The 24,749-nt window shown below is 35.2% G+C and overlaps 1 protein-coding gene across 6 annotated transcripts in view; it reads right to left on the reverse strand.

Moving 5' to 3' along the window:
• RFX3 (regulatory factor X3) overlaps positions 1-24,749 on the reverse strand; it is a gene marked incomplete at its 5' end in the record, with an annotated part of 288,404 nt that overhangs the window by 14,363 nt on the left and 249,292 nt on the right. For all 6 annotated transcript variants that reach the window (XM_079113050.1, XM_079113049.1, XM_079113051.1 and 3 more), the window contains one exon: positions 15,717-15,870. In XM_079113050.1, coding sequence (XP_078969176.1) covers positions 15,717-15,870 — 154 coding nt within the window. The remainder of the gene's footprint in view (positions 1-15,716; positions 15,871-24,749) is intronic.

Raw genomic sequence — 24,749 nt, forward strand, 5'->3', positions numbered from 1 at the left:
GGCATCTTACCATAAAAAATGTACATTCATGGTTCAGTGTATTGTAGGCTTTGTTTTCCCAAATATTATGACCTCAAATGTCACTTTCTTAATATCACTTTCTTGAAGAACTTTCCTAAATTTCCTCCTCTGTTATTCTCAATCACTGCATCATGCTCATTTCCTTCAAAATACATTGAAGGACCTGCAATAATGAGCAATATGTACTTTTTTTGCTCATCTACTGTCTTCCCAACCATGTCAGTGCCATGGGGGGGACCCTATTTATTCTCTTTGTGTATGTATTCCAGAACCTAGTATAGTGCCTAATACATATTAAAGGCGAAATAATTATCAAATAAACGCATTTACTTCCTCATTTCAGCCTCACCAAAAACGTACACATTTAACAAGGCAGCAAGTTTAGATTTCATTTTACAACCATTGAAAATGATGAGTTGGGGCTGGGATATAGCTCAGTGGCAAAGTATCTGCCTCACATTTGCAAAACCCTAGGTTTGTGATTCCCAGTTCCAAAAAAAATACAGAAAAAAAGAACCCCACCAAAATAAACAAATATGATTTTTAAAAAGTTTTTAAGAAAGAGAAAATGATGAGTTGATTTACCTAACATCATATAGTGAATATGGTTTGGTCATGCTACATTTTAGATTAGATAGTCTTACTCTCACTTTAGTGGGGAGAACATTTGGGCTGTGAAAGAGGGAAGAAAGGAAGGAGGAAGGTGAAGTGGGTAGCGGGGAGGAGGAGGAGAGATACATACATAGAAGAAGGAATATAAATTAAGGGACTTTCAAAAGTACTTTGGAGATAGAAAACATGGCACTCAATATATGTAGGAATTAAAATTCTGTCAGCTAGACAAATAAGCAATAATCTAAAATGAAAACTAGAATGGATCATAGACACAGTGTGTGTTGTTTCCTATCCTAGGAACCATTTACTCTAGGTCCTAACTGGGGTCACAATAATTAACACCCTCTTGGACAACAGAAGACAAAGAAAATGCATGGCCAAGGCAGTCATTGGCAGTCTGTCAAACCACAAATGTATAGTGAGACTAACAATGGCTATGAAGTATAACATGGCAACGCCAGCATGTCAACCTGACAGCAGAGTCAGGGCAACTACGGGCACATCCCTGAAAGACTCCCAAGAGTGACCTTGGCTGTGGTCAGGCAGTTGAGAAGCAATTTGTCACAGGACTTTGAAGCCTAATACTTGCCCCTGAGTATAGACACCAGATAGAAACCTGGCTAATAAGCATGCAGGTGCACTGTAGAGACCACTGTACCTTACACTCAGTTTCAGCTGACTTGACACAGAGCAAGGCAAGCCTGGTACTATAGAACTTGGGCACTGAAATAACACAAAGGTGCTCAGACACCAAGTAAAGGAGAATCCATGGGGGCCAGAATAGGGGGTAGGAGTAAAGAGTTCAAGGATCAGAATGAGGACCTCATCCTTAGGGACACCTTCCCTGTTGGAAAAGCTTACCTTACACTGGGAAGAACAAACATCTGAGTAATCATAACCCACACTTATGTTACATAGAATTCTTTATGAGCATAACCACCGTTTGCTAATTATTTAAACAAATCTGAAGCAAGTTTTCCCATAGTTTTAACTTGTTTTTTTTTTTCCTCCCCAACCCCCCCCCCAAAAAAACAAAACAACAGCAAAAACAAGTTAGAGCACGTCACATAGTGCCAGTGGTCACATAGTAAGAGATCTCTGTTATTACTATAATTATCATCGTCTCTAAAGAACTGTTGACCAGATGTGCAGGGATCAATCTGACTCCACTGTCCTGGTACCCTGAAAGTATATCAAAGGAACTGTATCTTCCTTAACTTTTCTCTTAACAAGGACAAGTCACCTTGAACAACCAGGTGAACATCGCATATAGAAGCCACACCTTACAGGCAATATCCCTGTTAGTGCATTCAGATTATAAATTTATAAGTAGACAGATAACAATCACTCTCTCCACTGCATGCATACACACTCTCTCTCCCTCCCTTTCTATTAAGATATTAGCTGTACAAGTGTAAAAGCATTATATTAACTAAGCTACCACAAAACAAAACAAAAACAAAAGAGCCCGAAACAGATTGGCAAACATTTTTGTTAAGGGAGCAGATGGTAAATGTTTTAGGTTTATAATCCTTTAAGAACTACCAAAATTAGTCAGTTCTGCCACATTAGTGCGAAACCCATAGATAACAGGTAAATGATGAGCATGACTTACTTCTAATAAAACACTAGTTACAAAAATAGATGATGGGCTGGATTTGGGCTGTGGGCTTTTGCTGACTCCTGGCCTGAAGAAGAGCTGCTCTAGCAGCTCTGACTAAAAGACCTGCTCCAGTTCATGGGGAGGGGAAGATCTTTTAAGGAAGGTGTAAGGGCTTTGGCTACAGGAAGGATGTGGAACCAGAAGCTTTAAAAGCAAGAACATCTTGTGTGCAGGGGCACTGACTAATGAAAGTCATGACTTAAGAATCAGGGTCATCTTTTAAAGACAGAAGTCATTTTCAAAAATAATCTTTCTTCATTCTCTGGATGCTTGCACATATAGACAAAGATGGAGCGAGGTGGTGTTTCTTTTTTTTTTTTTCTTCTTTTTTTCTGGGTGGGGGGTAGATTTTGGGAACAAATCCCTTTTTACTTTTTTGAGACAGGGTTTCACTACATTGCCCAGCTGGCCTTGAGCTTGTGATCCTCCTGCCTCGGCCTGCTGAGTACCAGTGAGGTTGGTATTTATTTGTGCAAATTAGTGGAAGAAGTCTAGGATGCAAGACTGAGGGGAAGGATCAAAGACAAGAGATGGGGAAAAGACCGTAAGTCAATAACTCAGACAGGGAAAGCTTTTTCCCTGTGGGAAGCTTTTTCTAATTTGGATGGTAGGTGAAGATGTAAGGAGACAGTTTCACATAAATATGATTTTCAGGATTAGATCATCATTGCACAAGTGATAGTGAGATGCATGGCAAGGAGCGGAAGAAGAAAAAAACACTACACTGGAGGACAAATCTACAATTAGAAGGTAATAACTGAGCAGTATTTATTCAAATCAATGTCACTTTCACAATGTGTAAGAGCTTTCTGTTGCTGCTGCAACAAACTTACACTTAGTGGATCAAAGTAATCCAAACTTCATTATCTTATAATTTTGAGCCTCGTGGAGCTCAAACAGTGGTGTTGGCAGGGTTGTTTCTGTCTGAAGGCTCTAGAGGAGAATTTTTATTTTTTTCCTTTTCCAGTTTCTACAGGTTGCCCATATTTCCTTAGTTTGCACCCCTTTCTAATCTCCAAAGACAGTAATATCACGTCACATGTTTCACATACTGCATCACCCTGAAACAAATTCTTCTGCATCTCAGAGGAATCTGTTTTCAGATCAGTCAATTAGCAACCTCAGTTCCATCTGCAACCTAACATATCTACAGGTTCCAGAGATTAAGATATAGACATCTCTGGAGGCCCATTTTACTGCCAACCACATATACCCAAGTTATTTTTAAAAGATTGTCACATTTGCCTGAGTGAAACCATAAAACATTAATTTTTTCCCTAGTACTGATGGAAACACACCCAACTAGATTAAGCTATTTAGAACACAGTAATTTTTTCTTAATTATTTTGTTTTGTCTTCTTCACTAGGGGTGGGTTAGGGTGTGTGGTGGTATTTAGCAATCATCAATTTTTTATGATATATATTTGTCACTTTGGACACATATCTGATTTTTCATTTGCAGATTTTGGGGTTCATGTACAACATACTACTAGTCTGTAAAGTTTTTACAGCATTCAGTTCAATGTGTAGGATTCTTGAAATAATATATGCATTTAAGAAGTTTATCAGGATCACAGAGTTGAAAGTTGTTAATGTTACATAAGAAAGCCCATCTGGACAATGAAGTTGAAGTCAAAGTTGAGGAAACTAAAAGCTATGGGGTAGTAAGGCCAGGACACCTTAAAATCCACACCCAAATGAAATTCTATTGAGAAACACTAACATTATAGTCATCCATGAGGAATAGGTTACATCCTGGTCCTGTCAATAGTTCATGAGGGCAACTTGTATCTTTGGCTGTGGCATGAGAAGCTGCAAAGACCTGGGGAAGCCCTCTTGTGCTAGCACTACTTGATGATTCTGTAAGGATCCATGCTGTGCAAAGGCTAGCAGACAGATGCCAACATGTTATATGATCAGACAAAAGAAGGAACCACAGGCCACAAACACAATCCAAAAGTAAACTTTCCTCCTCTACTCTAAGCATTCCTGCTAACCTGAGAACCATCGTAAGTACCTGACAGGCCAAACAGCTGACCAGAAAATCTTTAGCCAGAAAATACTACTCATACTACTCATAAGCCACAATGGAAGCAATCTACACAGATTCAGATTAAAGTGATGCTCTGGGCTCATGTTGAGGATAGGTAACTTCAGATTTACTTATGTAGAAAGAAAATATGTATATATGTGTATGTGGATACACTTTGCCAATTTCTGCCAATGAATCATTTGCTCTAGGAATGAAGATCTTTAAGTTGTCATAGGTACTGAACAGATGAGTTTACAATACATTGAAATGGTTTCTATCTTCTAGTTGAAATAAGATATATCTTTGGGACTTAATCTACCTATTAACTTGCATAAAGTCTATATAGGATCCCTGTTTTATAACTACTTATAAAACTTTTCATTCATTCCTACTAGTTAAGATTTAATTTGAGTCTAGCAATATTGCCTAGTTAGATCTAATTATGTTTATGCTTCTTCCTAATGTTGCCATTTTCTTTTCTAATTGACTTATTTCCCCATTCTATTTTGTTGGTTGTTTTTTTCAAAGCATTGAATTAGTTTGCCTCTGATTATCACTTTGGCTATATACCAAAGAATGCTGTTGGATTCTTTGTAATTCCATGAATCATTTGACTCAACATTCGAAACTGTCTGCAGGCTATTTTTTTCTGTCACAATACAGTATTATTACAGCCTGCATGTGCTTTTATGTTATCCGTTTTATTTATTTTACCTTCTAAGTTCATCTTACAAAGACACAGGTCCAAAAACTAATTTTGGATGGTCTAATTGCACACATTATTACTTGAATTGTCAGTGCAGAATCAATTTTTAAAAATCTAATCCAGAACGGAAAGCAATTGAATACAGTCCTAATTATATATATAAAAACTTCAATTATATATATGAAAACTGTTTGGCCTGTCAGGTACTTACAATGGTTCCCAGGTTAGCAGGAATGCTTAGAGTAGAGGAGGAAAGTTTACTTTTGGATTGTGTTTGTGGCCTGTGGTTCCTTCTTTTGTCTGATCATATGACATGTTGGCATTATGAATTATATATTCATGTAATGTGCCTGCGTATTCATCCTCCCACCCACCCACCTACCTACCTACCTACCTACCTACCTACCTACCTACTTACCTAAGGTAATCCTCAAAATATCCCTGCGAAGAAATGGTCCTGTGATTAGACTGTTGATGAGAAAATTAAGATTCAAGCAAAGCTATGTATAACTTTCCTAGGTTGGAAAGATATTAAATGGGAAACATGGAATTTCAATTCAAGTATGGAATATTGCATGAGAAGAACAAGAGAGGATGTGGACCAGCCTGACCCTGATTTGGGTTACAATTCTACCCAACCACTATGTGATCCCTAACAAGTTAAACTCTTTGACCCTTAGATTTCCTTATAAATGAAACAGATAGGATTAACTGGAGGATTAAATATGCTCATGTTTGCAAAAGATCCTAGAACAGTGTGTCTATTAAGTCATATTGCTTTCAAAACCTAATTTTCAAATATTGTTGATATAAAGCCCTAAAATTCCATTCACTAGGCACAATATGATGATTTCAAAACAGAATGCCTCTAACTGAGTGGGGTGAAAGGAAGCACAGCCTGAATATGGAACTGTATCTTACTCTTGAACTTAAGGCAATGTAAATTCAATCTGAAGCTGGAGTTTGAAGTCAGCTTATGTACTGACCAAGGCATTTATGACACAAGCAAATACCATGGGAAGGGTCAGCCTGGTGTGTGCATCTGTGTTGTATGTTTGCTGGTGTGATGGAGATCACAACTGGAAATAACTGATGAACTTGGATGAGTATCAATATGTCAACTGTAGTCTAACTAACTGCTACTCTCTCTGCTCTTCTAAGAAATTACTGAAAAAATGAGGCCCTTTAAAACTTTCCTTACAGAAGGAAGAAGACTGTTCACATTCAAATTTGGAATTTCCTGTCCCAATGCTATCTTTTCAACCCTCTATCCTGAGATTGGACTTTATAACATTCTGAACTTTACAAATCACATACAAGAGAGCAATGGTCTATGATTTTTGTTCTATTAACTAAGGTTAGTCAACAGAACTGATTGAAAGGGGTTAGGCAGTAGTAACTATTTTGGATGGTGGAGAGAAATGACTGTCATGTCACAGTTTCTTTTAATGTCTTCAAAATGTATAAATGCATTCTACTGTCATGTACAACTAATTAGAACAAATAAAATTAAAAACAAAAAAGAAAAGCCCCCAAAAATGTTTTTTAAATGAGAACCAAATTCACCAAAGCACTTTACATTGAGCATTGGCATGTTTCACAACTGAGGGGAAAAAAAACTGCTTACTTTCCAATTTTATAATATGTGCAAGGAATACTAATGTTTTATTTGGAAAATCTTTGGTACTTATCTATATAATTTCAAGTATGTGTTGTTGTTGTTGTCTTTTTTTTTTTTTTTCCCTTAATTTAAGTCTGCTAAAAAGACCAAGATTTCTGGCAGTTGGGTCCACAATAAGGCAAATTCCACCCTATCATTGCTGTTGGTCCTGCCCATTGGGGTTGAGCCATGTGTCCTGGCAGTATGTCCTAGGGTCACTGCGCACATAGAGCAGAACATCTATATTGCAGCTTTAATCATTCAGGCTTTTGTGCCCCCCTGGGAACACAGCAACATGTGTACTTTTTATATAATATTGTTTCAAAATCTCTAAGGAACAGTCATGGAAGCATATGCAGGTAGTGAAGTGTTCAACTATGGAGAGCACTGCTTTGCCTTTCTCAGGGCTGTTCCCCACAGAGACAAGTGGACATGTCTCTGTGTCTCTTGGAGCCTGTTTCACCTCTACACCTCCCCTGACTCCTACCATACTCATGTTTTCTGAGATCCCAGAATTCCCTGCCCCAAGGTTTGAATTCCTTCGTAGGCCTATGTAGGTCTCTTAAGTTTACCCTTCTGAGGAAAGAAGGGACAGCCAAGGAAACTGTTTGCAAGGGACAGAGAAAGCACTGGGCCAAGGTGTCCACAAAAAAAGAGCCTGGAACTACCCATAGTATAAGATGGAGGAGTGATGCATGAGAAGAGAGGTATTTAGGGGCCAGGGTCTGGCTGTCTATGCCATCATTCTCTGGCATGGAATCTGGAGGAGATATAGAACTTTACATTTAAATGCTTTTCTAGTAAGGAAGATATTTGTCAAGGTGGGTGGACAGAGAAGGTTTTATTTAGAGTTTGGCTCACACCTTTTAAAATATTTAGACATATAGTACTTCAGACCCTGTAAATGTTAGGGTTGGGCATGTTAGCACACCCTTTATTCAAATAAAACGATGAATAGAACAGAAACAGCTCTGTTCCTAACTCCCCTTGAGACTCCCCAAGAGCTCCCCAAGAGTTCCCCTTGAGGTTACCTGCTTTATCTGATAGAACATGGCATTAATTTATTACATTAGAAAAGTAGGATTGAATTTTGATAAATGACTCTGTTTGAAAATCATTAACTGAGCAACAATGTAGTGGGGGGAGGGACATGTTCTTTTTGTACCAAAGAAACCTTTACAAACAATGTGACTGAGATTGAAGTGTTTGTATTATCATCACACAAGGCCTATGTCTTTTAGAGAATCTTATTTTTGTATTTTTTAACAGTACATTTTAGTACAATAAGAGAATAAATAAAATCAGATAATTCCTTTAAATTTAAGATCTTTCCCATATCAAACAAAGGCTATTATTTATTAGCAGTACCAGCAATAACCATTTTCACCTGTGATTGAGAATAAAACTTCCCACAAAGTCAATGTCTCCACCAGAACCACTTGAACTAGGAATGGAATAACAGAGTGTGGCAGAGGCCAGTAGGTGGAGCTATCATGCTTAATCTGTGCCAGAGAATCTTTGACACCTATCTTGTTCTTCAGTTGGAGCTGACCAAGTAGCACCCAAACTAACTCTTTTCTAGAACTGTGTGCTGAGATTTCTCTCCTGATGTCTACAGTGACCATTTTAGTCATTGAAATGTTTTAAGAAATCTTGAACTTCTATTTTTGTTCCTTTTCCCACATTCAGCTGTCAAGTTGTAAGCTGTATAAAAACCAAAAACCTTCAGATATTCTCTGAAATATTCTAGGGAGAAGCTGCACTTCTTGATCTAGGAGTTTTATTTTTCTGAATAAAGAAATCCAGTGTCTCAATCATGAAACCCAATGAGAAATCCTGTAAGTTGGTAGTCTTTTTTCCACCATTCTATTATACTTCCATCCTTGAATGAATATTTATTTTGTTTTAGTACTTATTGTGGGATTGTGTTTAAACCAGATTTATACACAAAATTCTTTTCATTCCCTGAAGAGGACTACAGAAGAGGTTACAGCTCAGAGCCAGCAGGGAAGGAAAGCAAGTACAGGGAGCTAATGAGTAGGGATCCCCGAGGGAAAGGGTTGTATCCCTGGGCTGCTGAGTCAATAGGCTCTTTTCTCAAATGCAAGGAGAGAGATAAACAGGATGACAAATCAGGAGAAGGGGGGGGGGGGGCGGCGAAATGGGGACAAAGTATCTGTAGAGTCAGTTCTTAGGGACTCAGAGATGAAGGTATACAAGAAGCAGCTCTTCCATTTCTCCAGATGGGGGTCACTTTATAATTGATTTTAAAGTTGTCAGAAATTATGCTAATGTGAAGGAGCAGATTTATAGCTAAAACCAAACTACAAATTCTAAAAAAATAATTTCAGTTTATGTCTGGTCTGTGGGTGGGTATGAAGGAGTTGAAGGGTGTAATTTGTTGTTGCTGTTTTCTGGCAGATTTAGTTTTCCAACTGCAATTTGCTTAAACTAATATTCCCTTTAGTTTGCATATCCTAAACATCTACTAACAAAAAGTAAGAGGGAAAGGGTTGCAGAACTATCAAGAGACAAAGTTGAGAAGACCTGGAACAAAATAATAAAAGCTTATATGCTAGGCATCTGGCTTATCATTGTGGGAGAAAATGAGCATATGAACATGTATGTGTGTTTGGGGAGTATACTACAGATAAAAACAAGCTAATGAAACAAATAATCCTTATTCTGAAACTATACAAAATTTATATGATGAAAATTTTAAATGTGAATTAAGCCCATCTGACTATTTGGAGACATGAAATGTGAGAACGAACTTTCTAAAGTTAGTTTAGAAACTAACTTTCTAAAGTTATACTGGGTACAGGGGTTCTTTACCACTGCACTACATTCCCAACTCTTTTTATTTTATTTTGAAACAAGATTTTACTAAGTTGCTGACAGTCTTGCTAAGTTTCTGAGGCTGGTCTTCAACTTGTGATCTTTCTGCCTCAGCCTCCTCCCAAGTCCTGGGATTATAGGCATGTGCCACTGTGTCTGGCCGACTTGTTAGTTTTGATTTGGGGCAATTTTCAACCCTGTTTTCCTCACAGGTTAAAAGGACACTAACTCATCTTTTGCAAGGTTTTCAAAAATATTAAGTAAGAATGTAAAATATATAGTACAATGACTGTCACAAGGTCTGACCTCAATTAGAAAAAAAAACATTAATGATACTAAGCTTTATCATAAATAACAATAACACTTGACAAGTATTCTACATATTTTCTAAGCTGCTACTATTTAAAAATTTTTTTCTATAAAATATCTACACTTGTAATAGAATTCATTCCTTTAAAAATACTCTTTATAACAACTGAGTTGCTTAGGACCTTGCTAAGTTGAGGCTGGCTTTGAACTGCAATCCTCCTGCCTCAGCCTCATGAGAGCTGCTGGGATTATAGGCATGCACGACCATGCCTGGGTTTATAGCCAATCTTTTAAAATAGGAAGAAAAACGAGAAGGTGCTTTAATTATTCAACTGTAAATATCAATATAGGAAGGATATTTCAGTAATACTTTTAGGGAAAAAATTAAGAACCCATATGGATTTATCATCTAAAGAAAAATGCTCAGATTCATCCAAGTTGATGTACGCAAAGTAGGAGGAGATAAATCTTCAAATCCTAAAATTGGCAAGGAACAATAATAATTTGACAGAACTTTGGAATTAAAGTTCAGTGAACAAGTAGCATTTGGTAGAAGTACAACCATAGTAAATAAGCATGAATATGTAAAGTAAAATTGAACTAAAGGAAAACAAATATCAATGAGCATTATTCCAATGCAATTAGGGAATACACTGAAAATGTGTGGCCCTAAGCAACTCAATGAGACCCTGTCTCTTAAATAAAATATTAAAAAAGGGCTGGGGATGTGGTTCAGTGGTTAAGCGCTCCTGGGTTCAATCCCTAGTACCAAAAAAAAAAAAAAAAAAAAAAAAAAAAAGATTGGCTATAGAGGTGTTTAACAAATATAATTATAATCAAAGGAACTTAAAAATAAAAATGTTTACTACAGAAAATCACTTTATGAAGCAATTGAGTTTATAGATTCAGTGAATATATTAGCAGACTATGTATATTTTAAATAAATCAAGCATAAATACCATAAACTTCCAAACATGAACATCCATAAAATTCAAATGAAAAGTTTTTTTTTTTTTTTGCTCAACTTATTGTAGTTGTACAGAATGCCTGTGATTTAAATTTTTTTCATTTAACAGGTGTGTAAACAGATGTAACTTGTTTATTTCTACTCTTAAAATTTTACCATTGCCAGAAAACCTATGGGCATACTTAAAATGTTTAAATAAAAATTTGAAAAATTCATAAATTCTAGCAGTAAATAAAAGTTGTTCCCTATCATCTAGGCGAAGGAAGGAAGGAAGGAAGGAAGGAAGGAAGGAAGGGAGGGAGGGAGGGAGGGAGGGAGGGAGGGAGGAAGGAAGGAAGGAAGGAAGGGCGGGCGGGCTGAGTTCTGGAACTGCATATGCCATAAACAACTTATTAGGAAGAATTAATGAACTAGCAGATCAACATACAAAAGCTTGTGGGACTGTGACCCTGTTTCTAGTTTGGGGATTCCCTTATTGAAATGAAGTGATAGTGTTACAGTGAATGTAAAAATATTATTTTTAATGCTTGCATATTTTATGTGTTAAACATGTTGCTCTCTTGTTCCTGCTCAAATAACATGTTAGTTTTAAAATTCATTTATTGAGTCCATATTAATGAAAAGATACTTTACTTGTTCTTAAATTGCTTTAAAAGGAAAGCCTTTTTTTTTCTTTCTTTGAACCTATGTAGCTCTCTGACACCTCTAAAAGCATCAATAAAGACAAAACAAAAGACCAGCAAAGTCTGACTATTTTATAGGTTTGCCCTACTAACTACTGAACCGTTTTTGCTCCAATTCTATCCCAGCCTGAAGCAGGCAATAAGCATGGTAAATTAATAGCAAAAACTTTGGTGCCAGACTGCTTGGTGTGTGACTTTGGGCCAGTTATAAAATGGTTCTGTGTCTCATTCCATTATCTATAAAATAAGTATAATAGTGTCTATTGAACAGGGATTTTTTTTTTTTTTTTTTTTTTTTTTTTTTTTGGGCAGTGAGAGTACCAGGCAGGGATTGAACTCAGGGGCACTCAACCACTGAGCCACATCCCCAGCCCTATTTTATATTTTATTTAGAGGCAGGGTTTCAGAGTTGCTTAGTGCCTCACCATTGCTTAGGGTGTCTTTGAACTTGTGATTCTCCTGTCTTAGTCTCCCAAGCACCTGGGATTACAGGTGTGTACTACCACTCCCAGTTCAATAGGGTTTTAAGTTGTTAAGTTAAAGTATAAAGTATTTGGAATGGTGCTTGACACACTATGATTATGTGGGGAATAGGTTCACTTGAAATCTTTGACTTTCTATCCTAATCCAATTCTTCCTCCTCACGTTTAAATTTCAGTGTTTATTTATTTATTTTTATTTGGTCTCCCTTGTACTTGAACCTCAGATTTCCCATGATAACTTCCCACTAGCTGTGTTCCCTCCATCTCAGATGTGACTTATGTGTGCTTCCTTATATTGTGGTCTCAACCCCTTGCTTCCAGATTCTTTCTAGTTCTTTTTAGCCTCTCTTTATCACTTCAAACATCAGTTCTTTGGTAAAGCCTTCCAAGCTAGAAATAACTGTTCCTTGCTTTAAGCATTTCTAAATCCCTTAAATTTTTCCTTGATAGTACTTAACAGAATTTGTAGTTATGCAGTTATGTGACTAATTATTAAATATGTATTCCCCACTAAAATTTAAGTGCCTTGAAGGTAGGATCAAAAGCCATTTTGTTATTATATCTAAATCATTACAGTGTTTGGTCTAGAGTAGCTACATGAGGGATACTTGTTAAATAAATGAATATATTAATTTCAGAGATTAGAAATCTGGGATTCAACACAAGGAGATACGATGTGTCCACTATAAATGTAGAACTAGAAAGAGAATTCAGTTCTTCTGACTCGAAGTCCTCTGTTATTTCTAGGCACTAAATCTTAATTATATAAATCATACAAAGAACCATGTAATTAGTATTATGTAAATTTTAGAAGGAAAAGTAAAACTATAAATCACAATGAATAGGACCACCTAATAAAGTCTGGGTGAATTGGGCCTCTCTGAGGAACTGATATTGAGACACAAAGTAGGAGATAGAATGGGCAAGGAAGGCAAACAAGGGGGTTCTAGGTAGGAGGAACCACTTACATAGTGGTCCATGGCAAAATGAGCTTGGTGAATGAGAACAGGGAAGATGCTACTGTGATTTTAAGAGGAGTAGGAAGCGGGAGGTTGAAGTTAATCAGAGAGGCAGGGAAAGATCATGCCAAGACCTTGTGTATCAAGGCAAGGATTTTCTTCATTAACAAACAAAAGGTAAAGTCACTGAGGAGTTTAAAGTGGAAGATAACATGATCAGTTTTGCATTTTTGCCAGATGTTAATGATTGCACTTAAGATTTGAGAATGAGAAGATCTAGTAATTGGTTATAGGCAGGGGTCAAGATAGAAGGACATGCAATAGATGAAGCTTAGGTATCTAGCATGTCAACAGCAGGATCATGTGCCATTTACTGAGAAAGAGCAATCAGTAGAAAAATCAAAAGTTTAATTAAGTGTTTGTGTGTAATAAGCTCTCAACAGTGACAATTATTACTATTGTTATGCTAGTTGTTCTTACTAATGATTAAAAATCATTTGCTACAATTCAAGGTAATGGTGAATTTTATGGATTTCAACAGATTTGGGCCTGACCTATTGTTCCCACAAGGGTATACAGGCACTTTGGGATTTGATGTTTGAAAAGGGAAGTCAACCAAGAGGAAAAGGTAGGACAGACTTAGGATAACATTTAAAGGGAACATGAGAAAACAGCTTATTCTTTCCTGAATTTCTTTCTTCTTTACCCCCCAAACAAGAAACTTTTGATATGACAATATGACCGTGGTCAACAGATCTACGAAGCATCAGTGTTATATGGGAAGAACAAACTTAGAAAATTAGCCTTAATTTGACTTCTGGGTTGAATAATGGAGGAACACAAACAGACCAAATACATTTCATACAAACTGGGTATGTGTATAGTAAATGAATAAGTCAGGGGATCTATCTAAATTTTTGGTATTACAGAAGGTATTGTATGTCTTATTGTTTTCATTTAGATTTTATTCATATAGTTTTGCCTCATGTGACAATGTCATATTCATTTATATTGTTTGCATGTAGCAAAAGAAGATGTCTATTTGAATGATTAGTTATTAGATTGATCATGCAGCCCCTTTTAATTCTGGTGCAGTACTGTCTGTATAAAGGGGTTGCAAAGCCATCAATGACTTTTTACCTAAAGATGCAAGGAAAGCATAGACCATGCATTAGGATTAGCCACATGGTGTTGATGAGAATTTCTGTTATCACATCCTGCTCATTTTGTTAAAGAAGCCCCAGAGCATATAAAGTGGATGGCCAATGAGTTCAATATACTGAAAGGTGGGTCCATATCAGAAATCTTGAGCCCTGAGTGAAGAAATCTTACAGTTAAAAAAAAAAATCTTACAGTTAAAGAAAAAAAAAAAAAAAAAGAACTCTTACAGTACTTAATCTATATGCCAACAGGACAACAAGACATCTATATAACAACAAAAGAAAGAAAGGAAAAAAATCTAAGAACAGGTCAGACTGGTGACATAAAGTTCTGCCTAATATTTAAAAGCTATAGTGATTTTTGCTTAAATTCACACATGTCCATTTGGCATCATGTAAGCACAATCACCACTGGAGAACATCATACAAAGACATATACATTAGTATACTGTGAGAAATTTTAAAGAAAAGGAAATGATGAGTATTTCAACTGACATTCTTAATATGTTTGGCATGCATTTTATTCATACTAGAAATACTTATGGAGGTCCTTAAAGTATTTTGATATATTTTTATTTAGGCTTTTATGTTATTAAGTTAGGAAAAGCATCTAAAATATTTATACATGTAAATAGCTTAAAAATGAAAATGTTTTCATTACTGCTTTGGGTAATTTCTGTCTGGACTGGTATAATTCAGCAAGATATAAAGTACCCTTTCCAATGTGACAAAATGAGCCAGCACTGAATCATTTGAGCATTTGCATCTACCCCTCATTATACTTAGTTATATTAGCTTCAGAGTTTTTGCTTTTTGATATTTGTCAAAGAGATACCCCCCCACACACACACATTGTTAGTTATTAGAAGCATGGGCCTGAGAATTATGTGTTTGAAAAAGGTCTCCACCATATTTTAGCTATGTTACCATTTAATCTCTCTCTCTCTCTCTGAGATTTCTGCATAAACCTCAGAATCTCATCTATAGAAAAGGATAAAGAAGAATCTACCTCAAAGAGTTTTTGTAATTGTTAATGTTTTACTATGTGTAAAGAACTTAGATCTGTGCCTGGCACATACTATATGTCTAAAAAATGCTAGCTATTGTAAGCATCATCATCATGACCACCACCACCACCATCATCATCATCACCATAATCTTTCCAAAAGAGAATCACTCCTTTTGTTCTTGAAGAATGGGTAAAAAAAAGAGTCTATAAAATATTTAATCTTTCCTTTACATTCCCAGCTCTTAGCTTTATCAGAAACATTAATCTTTCTTATTTCCCACTTGATAGTTTCTTTTTTAAGTCTAGTGGGCCTCAAGCTTTTCTTTTGCATAGACTCTTACATAAAGTAGCAAAACATTTCATGACCTTTCACATGATACAATCTACAATTTTAGAATCATTGGATTAAAAATAAACATAAGAACAGAGAGATTTAAAGATATCTTACTATAATTACATAACCCCTCTAGGGTCTGAGTCTCACTTTGTTAGGAAACAATGTTTTAATCAATAATTAATATATTTAGATTGAAATGTAATTCAGATTCTTAGAGAAAAAAAAAAAAAAAAAAAAAAAAACCCCATGGGTCATAGCTCTTTTATCTTCCTTACCTCGCCCATGACTGCTATAGGTGTCTCTCCTGTTGCCTGAGCAACACGATGCTCTACTAAGTAGAACATGTACTCATCGTAGAGTAGACGGATCAGGTGGAAGGAGCCAAAGCTAGCAGCACTGCGCAAGGTTAAGTCCCGAATAACCATTGAGCTGTGCCAAGAGAAAAGACACATATGCAGCCAATGTTAGTGACAAGGTTAGAGTTCAACCTATTTTTCCTCCTAACAGAAGTTAAGTTGGGAGCCTATGTAGTTGGTACAGCAAGAAACCTGTCAGGAAATAAATTCATTACTGAAAACGCTTGGCTTAACTCATTTAAACAGTATTGCAAAAAGGTAATCCTCCATAAGGTCTGATCTTTATTAGGGCTAGACAGGTCTTCGGTGGGAAAAACCACTTTCCCAATATAGGCATGTCTGCCTCTTCCATTAAACTCATGAATGGATCAGAATTGAACAAAAACATTTTTTAAAGGCTGTTAACTCATCATCAATATAAGAAAAAACAACTCAAAGTAAAAACGTTATTGATTATGTAGTAAGCACTCTGTCACCTCTAAATGGTAATGACGCTCAGGGTATACTTTGAGAAAAATATGTATTTGTGCCAGACAACGGGTACAAAAATACTAAACAAAATTCCCAGGAGTAACCATATAAAATGTAGCTAAGTATGTACAGGGATTCCAGCAAGTGTCATTAGAAGGCAAAATCATTAAGTGATTCCACTTTCTTACTGATTTTCATTTGAGGTGTTTTTCCAGTAGAAATAGGAAATACAAAATCAATTATAAAATTCTTATCTTTGAAAAATGTGGATATTTAATTTATATTAATATCCAAATTTGAACAATATTAATAGAAAACTAATAAGCTATTCCAAATAGAAATGAGTTCAAAACAAAATCTCGGATTCCCAAATGATGTGCTAATCATTAAGATTGTTCACGTACTTTAAACTTCTTTAATATTTGTAACTTAGACCCAGAATGATGTGTATATTTATGTCGGTATATTTTTCATCATTTTCATCCAGTGGCTTTTTTCCTGAAGATTTTTGACCTACAAATACTAAAAGAGCCATTATATTCTCAGCTGGAAGACAGAGAATCTCACAAATGTAATCCTTATATTTCAGGGCTTGTTTTTGCAATGAAGAATTATAAAATGCAGGAAAATGGAAATCAGAAGACTGAATTTTGGTTTTCTGCTTCATTTTTAACCTTTTAAAAACAAAAAATCTATTAATACATCAAATTCTATACACTCAGTTTGACAACTGAATCAAAATTAATTGATTCAATTGAGATCATCATTGTGCATCTGAAACACAGAAGCCCTGGATTCTGATTTTGGCTATTCATTGACTGACTGCTGACCTCAAGTATATAATTTCCCACACACTGTCTTTTTCTCTTGGGAGAAAATGAAAGCAATGCTTTTAGTCTTATCTAATTCATATGGTTATTTCAAGATAAAATGAACTAAAGAACGTGAAATCAACTTATGAGTGAATACAGCAGGACTCAAATAGAAGTGACTGTAGTTATAACACAGACTAGGAGGAGATGAGTTTATTCTCATTTGTTTATGGCAGTAAAAATGGAGATTGGTATATGATGATGACAGGGGACCTCTCATTCTGTGGATCTGTGTACAAAAGAAAAAAGAAACCACTGATTTAAAGTTAGATTCAGGTTGTCACAATGTGATCTTGGTTATGATCACATAACCTTTTTTGAAGGCTCAAAACTTAGCCTGAGAGCAAAGTGAGATAATGTGAAATAGTTATCCTTTATCTGTGGTTTTGATTTCCCTGCATTCATTATCTGTGGTCAATTCTAGTCTGAAAATATTAAATGAAAATTGCAGAAAGAGTAAGTTTTAAATTGTGGATGGTTCTGAGTAGTGTGATGAAATCTCCTGCATCCTGTTCTTTGTTGCCTGGGATGTGACTCACCCCTTTGTTAAGTATATCCACACTGTGTATGCTACTTGCCTATTAGTTACTTAGTAGCTATCTTGGTTATCAGATCTACTATGACAGTATCACAACACTTGTATGCAATAATGCTCATCTTTCTTAAGAATGGTCCAAATGTGCAAAAGTAGTGATGCTGGTCATACAGATATGTGAAAGAACAGTAAAGTGATTTCTTTAAGTGAAAAGATGAAGGTTTTTGACTTAAAGAAGGAAAAAATTGTATGAGTAAGAACAAGTCATCTGTGAAATTGTAAAGAAAAAAGAAATTTGTGCTAGTTTTGTTGTCACATCTCAAACTGCAAAGGTTAGAGACACAGTACCTAATAAGTGAACAAAGCATTAAATTTAAGGGTTCAGTACTATCTGTGCCTTCAGGCATCCACTGGGGACACTGGAATGCATCCCTCATAGATAAGGTAGGAATACTGTACATGGTCACTACATTGTTATACAGGTTGGAGTTAATAATATATTCATTATCATAAAAAGTAGTTCCAGTAAATGATTCCTTACAGTCAAATACCTAAATGGATTCTTCAAGTTTAGAACTCTACTGTAAAGGTGGATAACTAAAAAAAGATTAACATCTTCATTTATGTACTAAAGAAGACAAAACTCTATTTATACTTCTGTCCTTGTCCTTCCTAAAATTCAGTGATTCATCACCAATATGTAAACATAATTTACATGAATATAATAACTATTTTAAATTAGAGATCTTCCCCCCTGGGAAAAAATTAAAGCAGAGTATTCTCTACCTAAAAAACAGGAAAAGCAACACAAAAGTAACAATGAAATGTTACATTACATTTTCTCCCTAACACAAACTTAAAGACAATAACTTTTAAAAGTGTTGCAAAAGTAAAACACTCATGCTTAACTGCATCCATCTTGCTGAAAACAGTTAATATTTAAAAATATAGAACAGAGAAGACAAATGACTAGCAAACATACAATAAGACTAATTTTATTTGAAATTACAAAAATGCAAATTAAAGCAAGACACCTCCCATTACCTACCATACTGAAGTAGGTTACAAGACTCAGTGGTACAGAGGGATTGAGAAAAGAACTCTACTATTTCTACAGGTATAAATCTACAAAACTTGCATAGAGGGGAATTTGGCAGTATTTGTCAAAATTTAAGATGTTAAATCATTTCACATAATGATTCTAATTCTAGATATTTACACAAATTAGCAAAGTTAGTTTTAATTGAAGCAATATTTGCATTGGTGAGAAAAATGAAATATTCACTAGTAGGATGCCGATTAAACACAACATGACTCATTATATTTAGAAGTAGATGCAATCATTAAAAAAATAAGGTAGACATATAGTTCATAACATGGGAACATCTATTATATGATATTAAGTTAAAGAATCAAAATTTATAAGCCCATTTACACAAACACCTTTATATCATTTAAAAATCCTAACCCTAAGTAAATGAGAATATGTAATTCTATTATCTAATACTTACTTAATACTAAGATCACACACTTCATTAAAAGAGCATGTTATTTTAAAACATTTATCTTAAGATAGATATACAATTGAATACAAAGATAATCACTAAGTAATTTTTAAAAATTCTATCAAAACACTATCAAAATGTTCAAGAAAAAGAAAATAAGGGAATCTATAAATAATGTATGACCTATGTTGTGAGGACATTAAAAATTATAGTGGCCCCTCCTTGCCTACAGTTTCATTTTTCTATGGTTTCAGTTACCCACGGTCAACCTCAATTTTAAAAGTCAAACTTAGGAAATAAAATAATCATTAAGTTTAAAATTGTGTGCCATTCTGAGTAGTGCAATGAAATCTCATGCCGTCCTATACTGTCCTGCCCAAGATGTGGTCATCCCTTTGTTTAATGTATTCACACCATATATGTAACCCACCTGTTACTCACTAAGTAGCTGTATCATTCACTGGATCAAATGATATAGCATCATACTGCTTATGCTCAAGTAACCGTTATGAAGTAGCCTAACACCATGCTATGTCACAACAGCCCTGTTATTCCTCTCATTTCATCTCCTCATGTAGGCACTGTATCATCTCACTTCATAAGAAGGGTAAGCATAATAAGGTTGTGAGGAAAAGAAACCACATCACCACACTCACAAAACTTTCCTTATAGAATACTGATTTTATTTGTATTATCATTGTTAAACTCTTATTGTGTCTAACAATTTAAACTTTATCTTAGGTATGTATGTATGTATAGAAAAAAGAAAAATGTGTGTGTGTGTGTGTGTGTGTGTGTGTGTGTGTGTGTGTAGGGTTCGGTTAACACTTGGTTTCAGGCATAAGCTGGGGTCTTGGAACATATCTCCTATAGGATGATTACGGTATGCTTCTGGAAATATTTAATGGCAAGAAATTCTCTATGTATTATGTTAAATGACATATTCAGGGAAAAATATAGGCAATAATCTTTGGTAAGCAACTGGATCCCAATTTTATTTAACATTAAAAGAAAATATTTTACCAGTTTTTTTTGGGGGGGTGAACATAGTAAAATTATGGGTAATTTAATTTGATCTTTGTATATGCAGTTTTTTAATTCTCCAGATTATCTAATCTAAGCATATGTTAATTTTACAATAAAATATCTGTTTTTAAAATATAACTTTCATTATGTTATAGAAAAATAATTGTGAGTCAACTGCATGTAAAACATTTTTGAAGGGATAAATATCACAAACAAAATGAATTTGTTGTTTATATGTGTCTAAATTCTAATTTTAAATCTTTATAGTTCTCTTAAAATATAATAATCCTGAAATTATGTAAAGTCAATTATTTTTTTCCAAGAGAATTTACATTCATTCACTTAATAAATACTATGTTCTCATTCTGTGCCAGGGTCTTCTTTTAGAACAAATGAGAAAAACTTTAGTTTCAACAGTTTACTTTATAGAAGTAAAAATCAATAAAAACACAAGTAGATAAAAAATTTTTTCTGAGGAGATGATATCTGAGTGGAAATTGTACTAAAGTGAGGGAATGAACCATAGAAACACACAGGTGAAGAGTTTCCCTGGCAGAAAGTTTCCCTCACTTTTCCCTTGGAGAACTATGTTTTGTTGTGTTCACAGAAATGCCAAAAGGCACATATGACTGGAGGACAGTGAGCAAAGAAAATAAAACATAATCAGGTCTAGAGGTTACCAGCAGTTAGACTATGTGGGGTCTTTTGACAAGGTCTCTGGATTTTATTCTAAGCATTTTGGAAATTCTTGAGCTGTTAAACCATCACTTTATTTCAACAAAAAGTATACATGTAATACTAAATTCTGTTGGAAAATTTTTTTTAAATAATGCTGATTTTTAATTATGATGCCTAGTATTTTTTTAAAAAAAACAATACTAGTAAGCATGTCATGAAATTATTGTCATATGTTTAAAAGAATCAGTTGGATTGTATCATCAACACTATGTCTACTTCATTCTCTCTTAGTTTGGCCTCTGCCCTAGTGCCAAATACTAAATGACAGAACTAAGAGTTTCATTTGGAAAGGTATTATTCAATTCAGACTTCTGTTAAGATATATTGCAAAACTAATTCCATTGGATATCATGTTGCTAAGTTACTATGACTTCAACTCATTTTAAAATTAGAGTTCTAAATGTTAATTATTTTATAATGGATGAGAAATATCTTTGTGTATTTATCCTTATAACTTCTGGTATGGAAATTGAAATATATACCCTAACATATGATACACAACCCTCTCTCTGCATATTTGAGGATGCATCACATTCTTCCTAAGGAAAAGATGAGACTATCATAACCCTGACTCCATGTGAACTCTGAATTGTAAAGTTAAATCAAAAGAGTAATTTTGGAAGATTTTTATATTGTCCAGTTGTAAGGCAAACTAGGTTCCCTGTGCCCTTGTCCAATATATAGTATGAAAGCTATGCATTTTTCCCCCCAGTGCCAGTTTTGGACCCAGGGTCTTGCACATGCTAGGCAGGTGCTATACCACTGAATTACACCCTGGTCCTGAATTCTGAATTTTGTTCTTTAAAAATGGAACATTTGGATTACCTACAAAGTGGCCCTGAGGAATGCTTTCTTCTGTCACCTAAAACACACAAACTGAGTAATGGCCCACATTTCTTCTCCATTTTTGCCCAAGAAAGGTGGTGACTCTTTTCCTACCTCCCAGAAAATCAACATTAGCCATTCAAAGCCAGGTAAGGCAAGGACAGACTGCATTTGGAGAAGAATGTGTTTGCAACAATAGATCAATGGCTGTTAGCATGATTCTCTGCCAGTTCATTTCTATATTTCTGTGCATGTAAATATATATACAGAATTTTAGAAATTATGAGATTAAGTATCTGGTTTCAGATCACAAAGGGTCAATAAATGTGACTGCCAAATTTACAATGGCATTTACAAACTTATAAAGTTTTGGTATTTGCAATGCCAAAAACATTTTTATATATACTCTAATTCTGCTTCACTGATAGTTTGGAAAGCAGTTTTCATTACTCAGTATGTTCTTATGTCTCAGTAAAAAACAGTTCAGATATTAAACAGCCTTAAGTTTTTAAGCTACTGAATTTGCCTATCAGCAGGTGGTGTGCATCTTTCTGAATGTGCCTTTCCTCTGTGGCCCTGAACTATATGCCTTCAAATCCTTTTGAAATGAAAATAATAACCATAATGGTGTCTAACAATAACAAACCAATTATCCTCAACTCAGGGAGGACATAGGGCAGGCAAGTGAAGATCTACTGGGTTTGTGTATCTACAGAGAACAAGAAATATAAGTAATTTTTTTCTCCTTTCAAGATACCTGCAACAGATCTCTGTGGAGACTAAGGTTCCAGGAGTGTATTTCTAAAATAATATCAGCTAAATACAGGGGGAAAAACCCACAGGAAGGAGTAACAGCAAGCCCACCACCTCCTTGCTTTTTCTGATGCAGAGGATGGTCTCCGCTTTGGTCATTTACATTTTTGAAGAACCTATCAGTGTTGCTGCTGTTGCATCAATTGTTCATGGAACACATATACTATTTATACTATTTTCTGGGGGAAAAAAAGGCTGAATAAAATATCGACCTTTGAGCAAATGGGGAAAATACCTGAAGTATTCTTAGGAAGTATTCCAAATAAGAATGTTGAATTTTACCATGACCACTACTATTGCTGCATTTACTTTGAGAACACAATGACAATGCTTTCCGAGTCTTCTCTGTATACTGAGGGAAAATTTACTTTTCTTGTTAACACATCTCTCATTAACACACTGCTAGGTGTGTCAACCCTAGCAGTGGCTTCACTGAAGTGGGTCACAAAGTCAGGCAACACCTTGACAGTGTACTTTCAAATTATGAGAGCTAAAGGGATGAAGAACAACTATGGAATTATATAAATTATATATATCACCACAGAAACAAAAACCAAACAATAGCAAAACACTTCCAAGCTTTCCTTCACTGCTACACACTAGAAGATTGTCTTCAGGATTTAAAAGGACAAGTAAACTCTTACTATACAGTGAATCTGTACCTTTACTTCAGTTTAAGAAATAAGAGAATTAAGTTAGTTGAGAAAGAAAAAAAAAAAAGTCAAAGCAAGTAACACCAAAATTAAAAGACCTCTGGGTTCCATCTCTAAAAAGGTGGGTGAAACAAGGTAGAAGTTCTATAGTCTGGACTCACTGTTTCACAAGCATAGTATTAGTTCCTAAATTGTTACTTATTTATATGCCTTCCTTCCTCACCTCTAATGCTCATACAGTGACCACAGTGTACCCACAGTTTTAAACAGGCATATGTCCTATGGTCACTATTTTCTGATACATTCAGAATTGTATAGAATCTAAATTAGGGACTGTCCACACCTGAAAGTAAATATAGCTTTCAGGCTTAAGTCAGTGGGGCTGTCTTTATTTAAAGAAGTAAAAACATGAATTCTTACCACAAAAACAAGTAACTGGATTAATAAGTTATCTAATTTGTGAAACAGAACTCCATCTGACAATTCTATCCCACATATATGCTGTATAAATGCTGTTTTTAACTCTTGTGGCAGAGCTTTGGTCAGCTGCTCACTCCAATTTGATTTGCTATCACATATCACATAATCAGCAAATTCTCTTTTGGGGGTACTTCCATTTGTACAGAAAAATTATTTTCTATCTATATTATTTTAGTCAAAAAGTGATTCATCCTATCAATAAGTCATATGATTATCTACTAGATTACTGGCTGTGCATCAGAACCTCCAGGATAGCTTTCTGAAGGAAAAAAAGAAAAAGGGCTGATCCTGACTATCCCCATTCCTAAACACTACTTCCTGACCACCAAGATTTTGATTTAGTAGTCTCAGGAGGCACCTAGATTTTTTTTTTTAATTTTATTTTATTGGTTCTCCTTAGTTATACATGACAGTAGAATCCATTTTGATAAAATTATACAAGCATAGGATATATCTTATTCTAATTAGAAGCCCATTCTTGTGCGTGGGCATGCTGGTGGGGTTCATTTAGGTAAGTTCACATGTGTACATAGGAAAATTATTTTAGATTTGTTCTACTGTCTTTCCTATTCTTATTCCCGCTCCCTTCCTTTAGTTCCCCTTTGTTTTTTAAATATTAATTCTGTTTTCTGATGTGTAGCCAGGTTTGAAAACAGTTGTTTGATAAACTTAAGAGATTAACTAGAGCATGCATTAGAATCACCTGGAAGATTGCAAAACATGGTTTACTAGGTCTTACCTCCATAGATTCCGACTTAGCAGGCTTGGAGAAGGGACTAAAGATTTTCATTTTTAACATGTTTCCAAGTGATATTGATGCACTGACATAGGGAGCACAGTTTAAGGATCACTGACCATGAGAACAAAAGAATGGTGTTAATGCTCAGGACTAATATGTGTTGCAGGAGGAAGGGTTGTAGATCTTTTCTGACTATTGCTGAACCTATCTAGAATAGAATCTCAGATAATCCTTCTGAGGTCTTCTAGGGCTTTGAATCCTATCCTTTCCTAGTACCAAATTTATTTCTGTAAGT

This window comes from Sciurus vulgaris, assembly GCF_902686455.1.
Source record: "Sciurus vulgaris genome assembly, chromosome: 15".
Taxonomy (NCBI): Eukaryota; Metazoa; Chordata; class Mammalia; order Rodentia; family Sciuridae; genus Sciurus; species Sciurus vulgaris.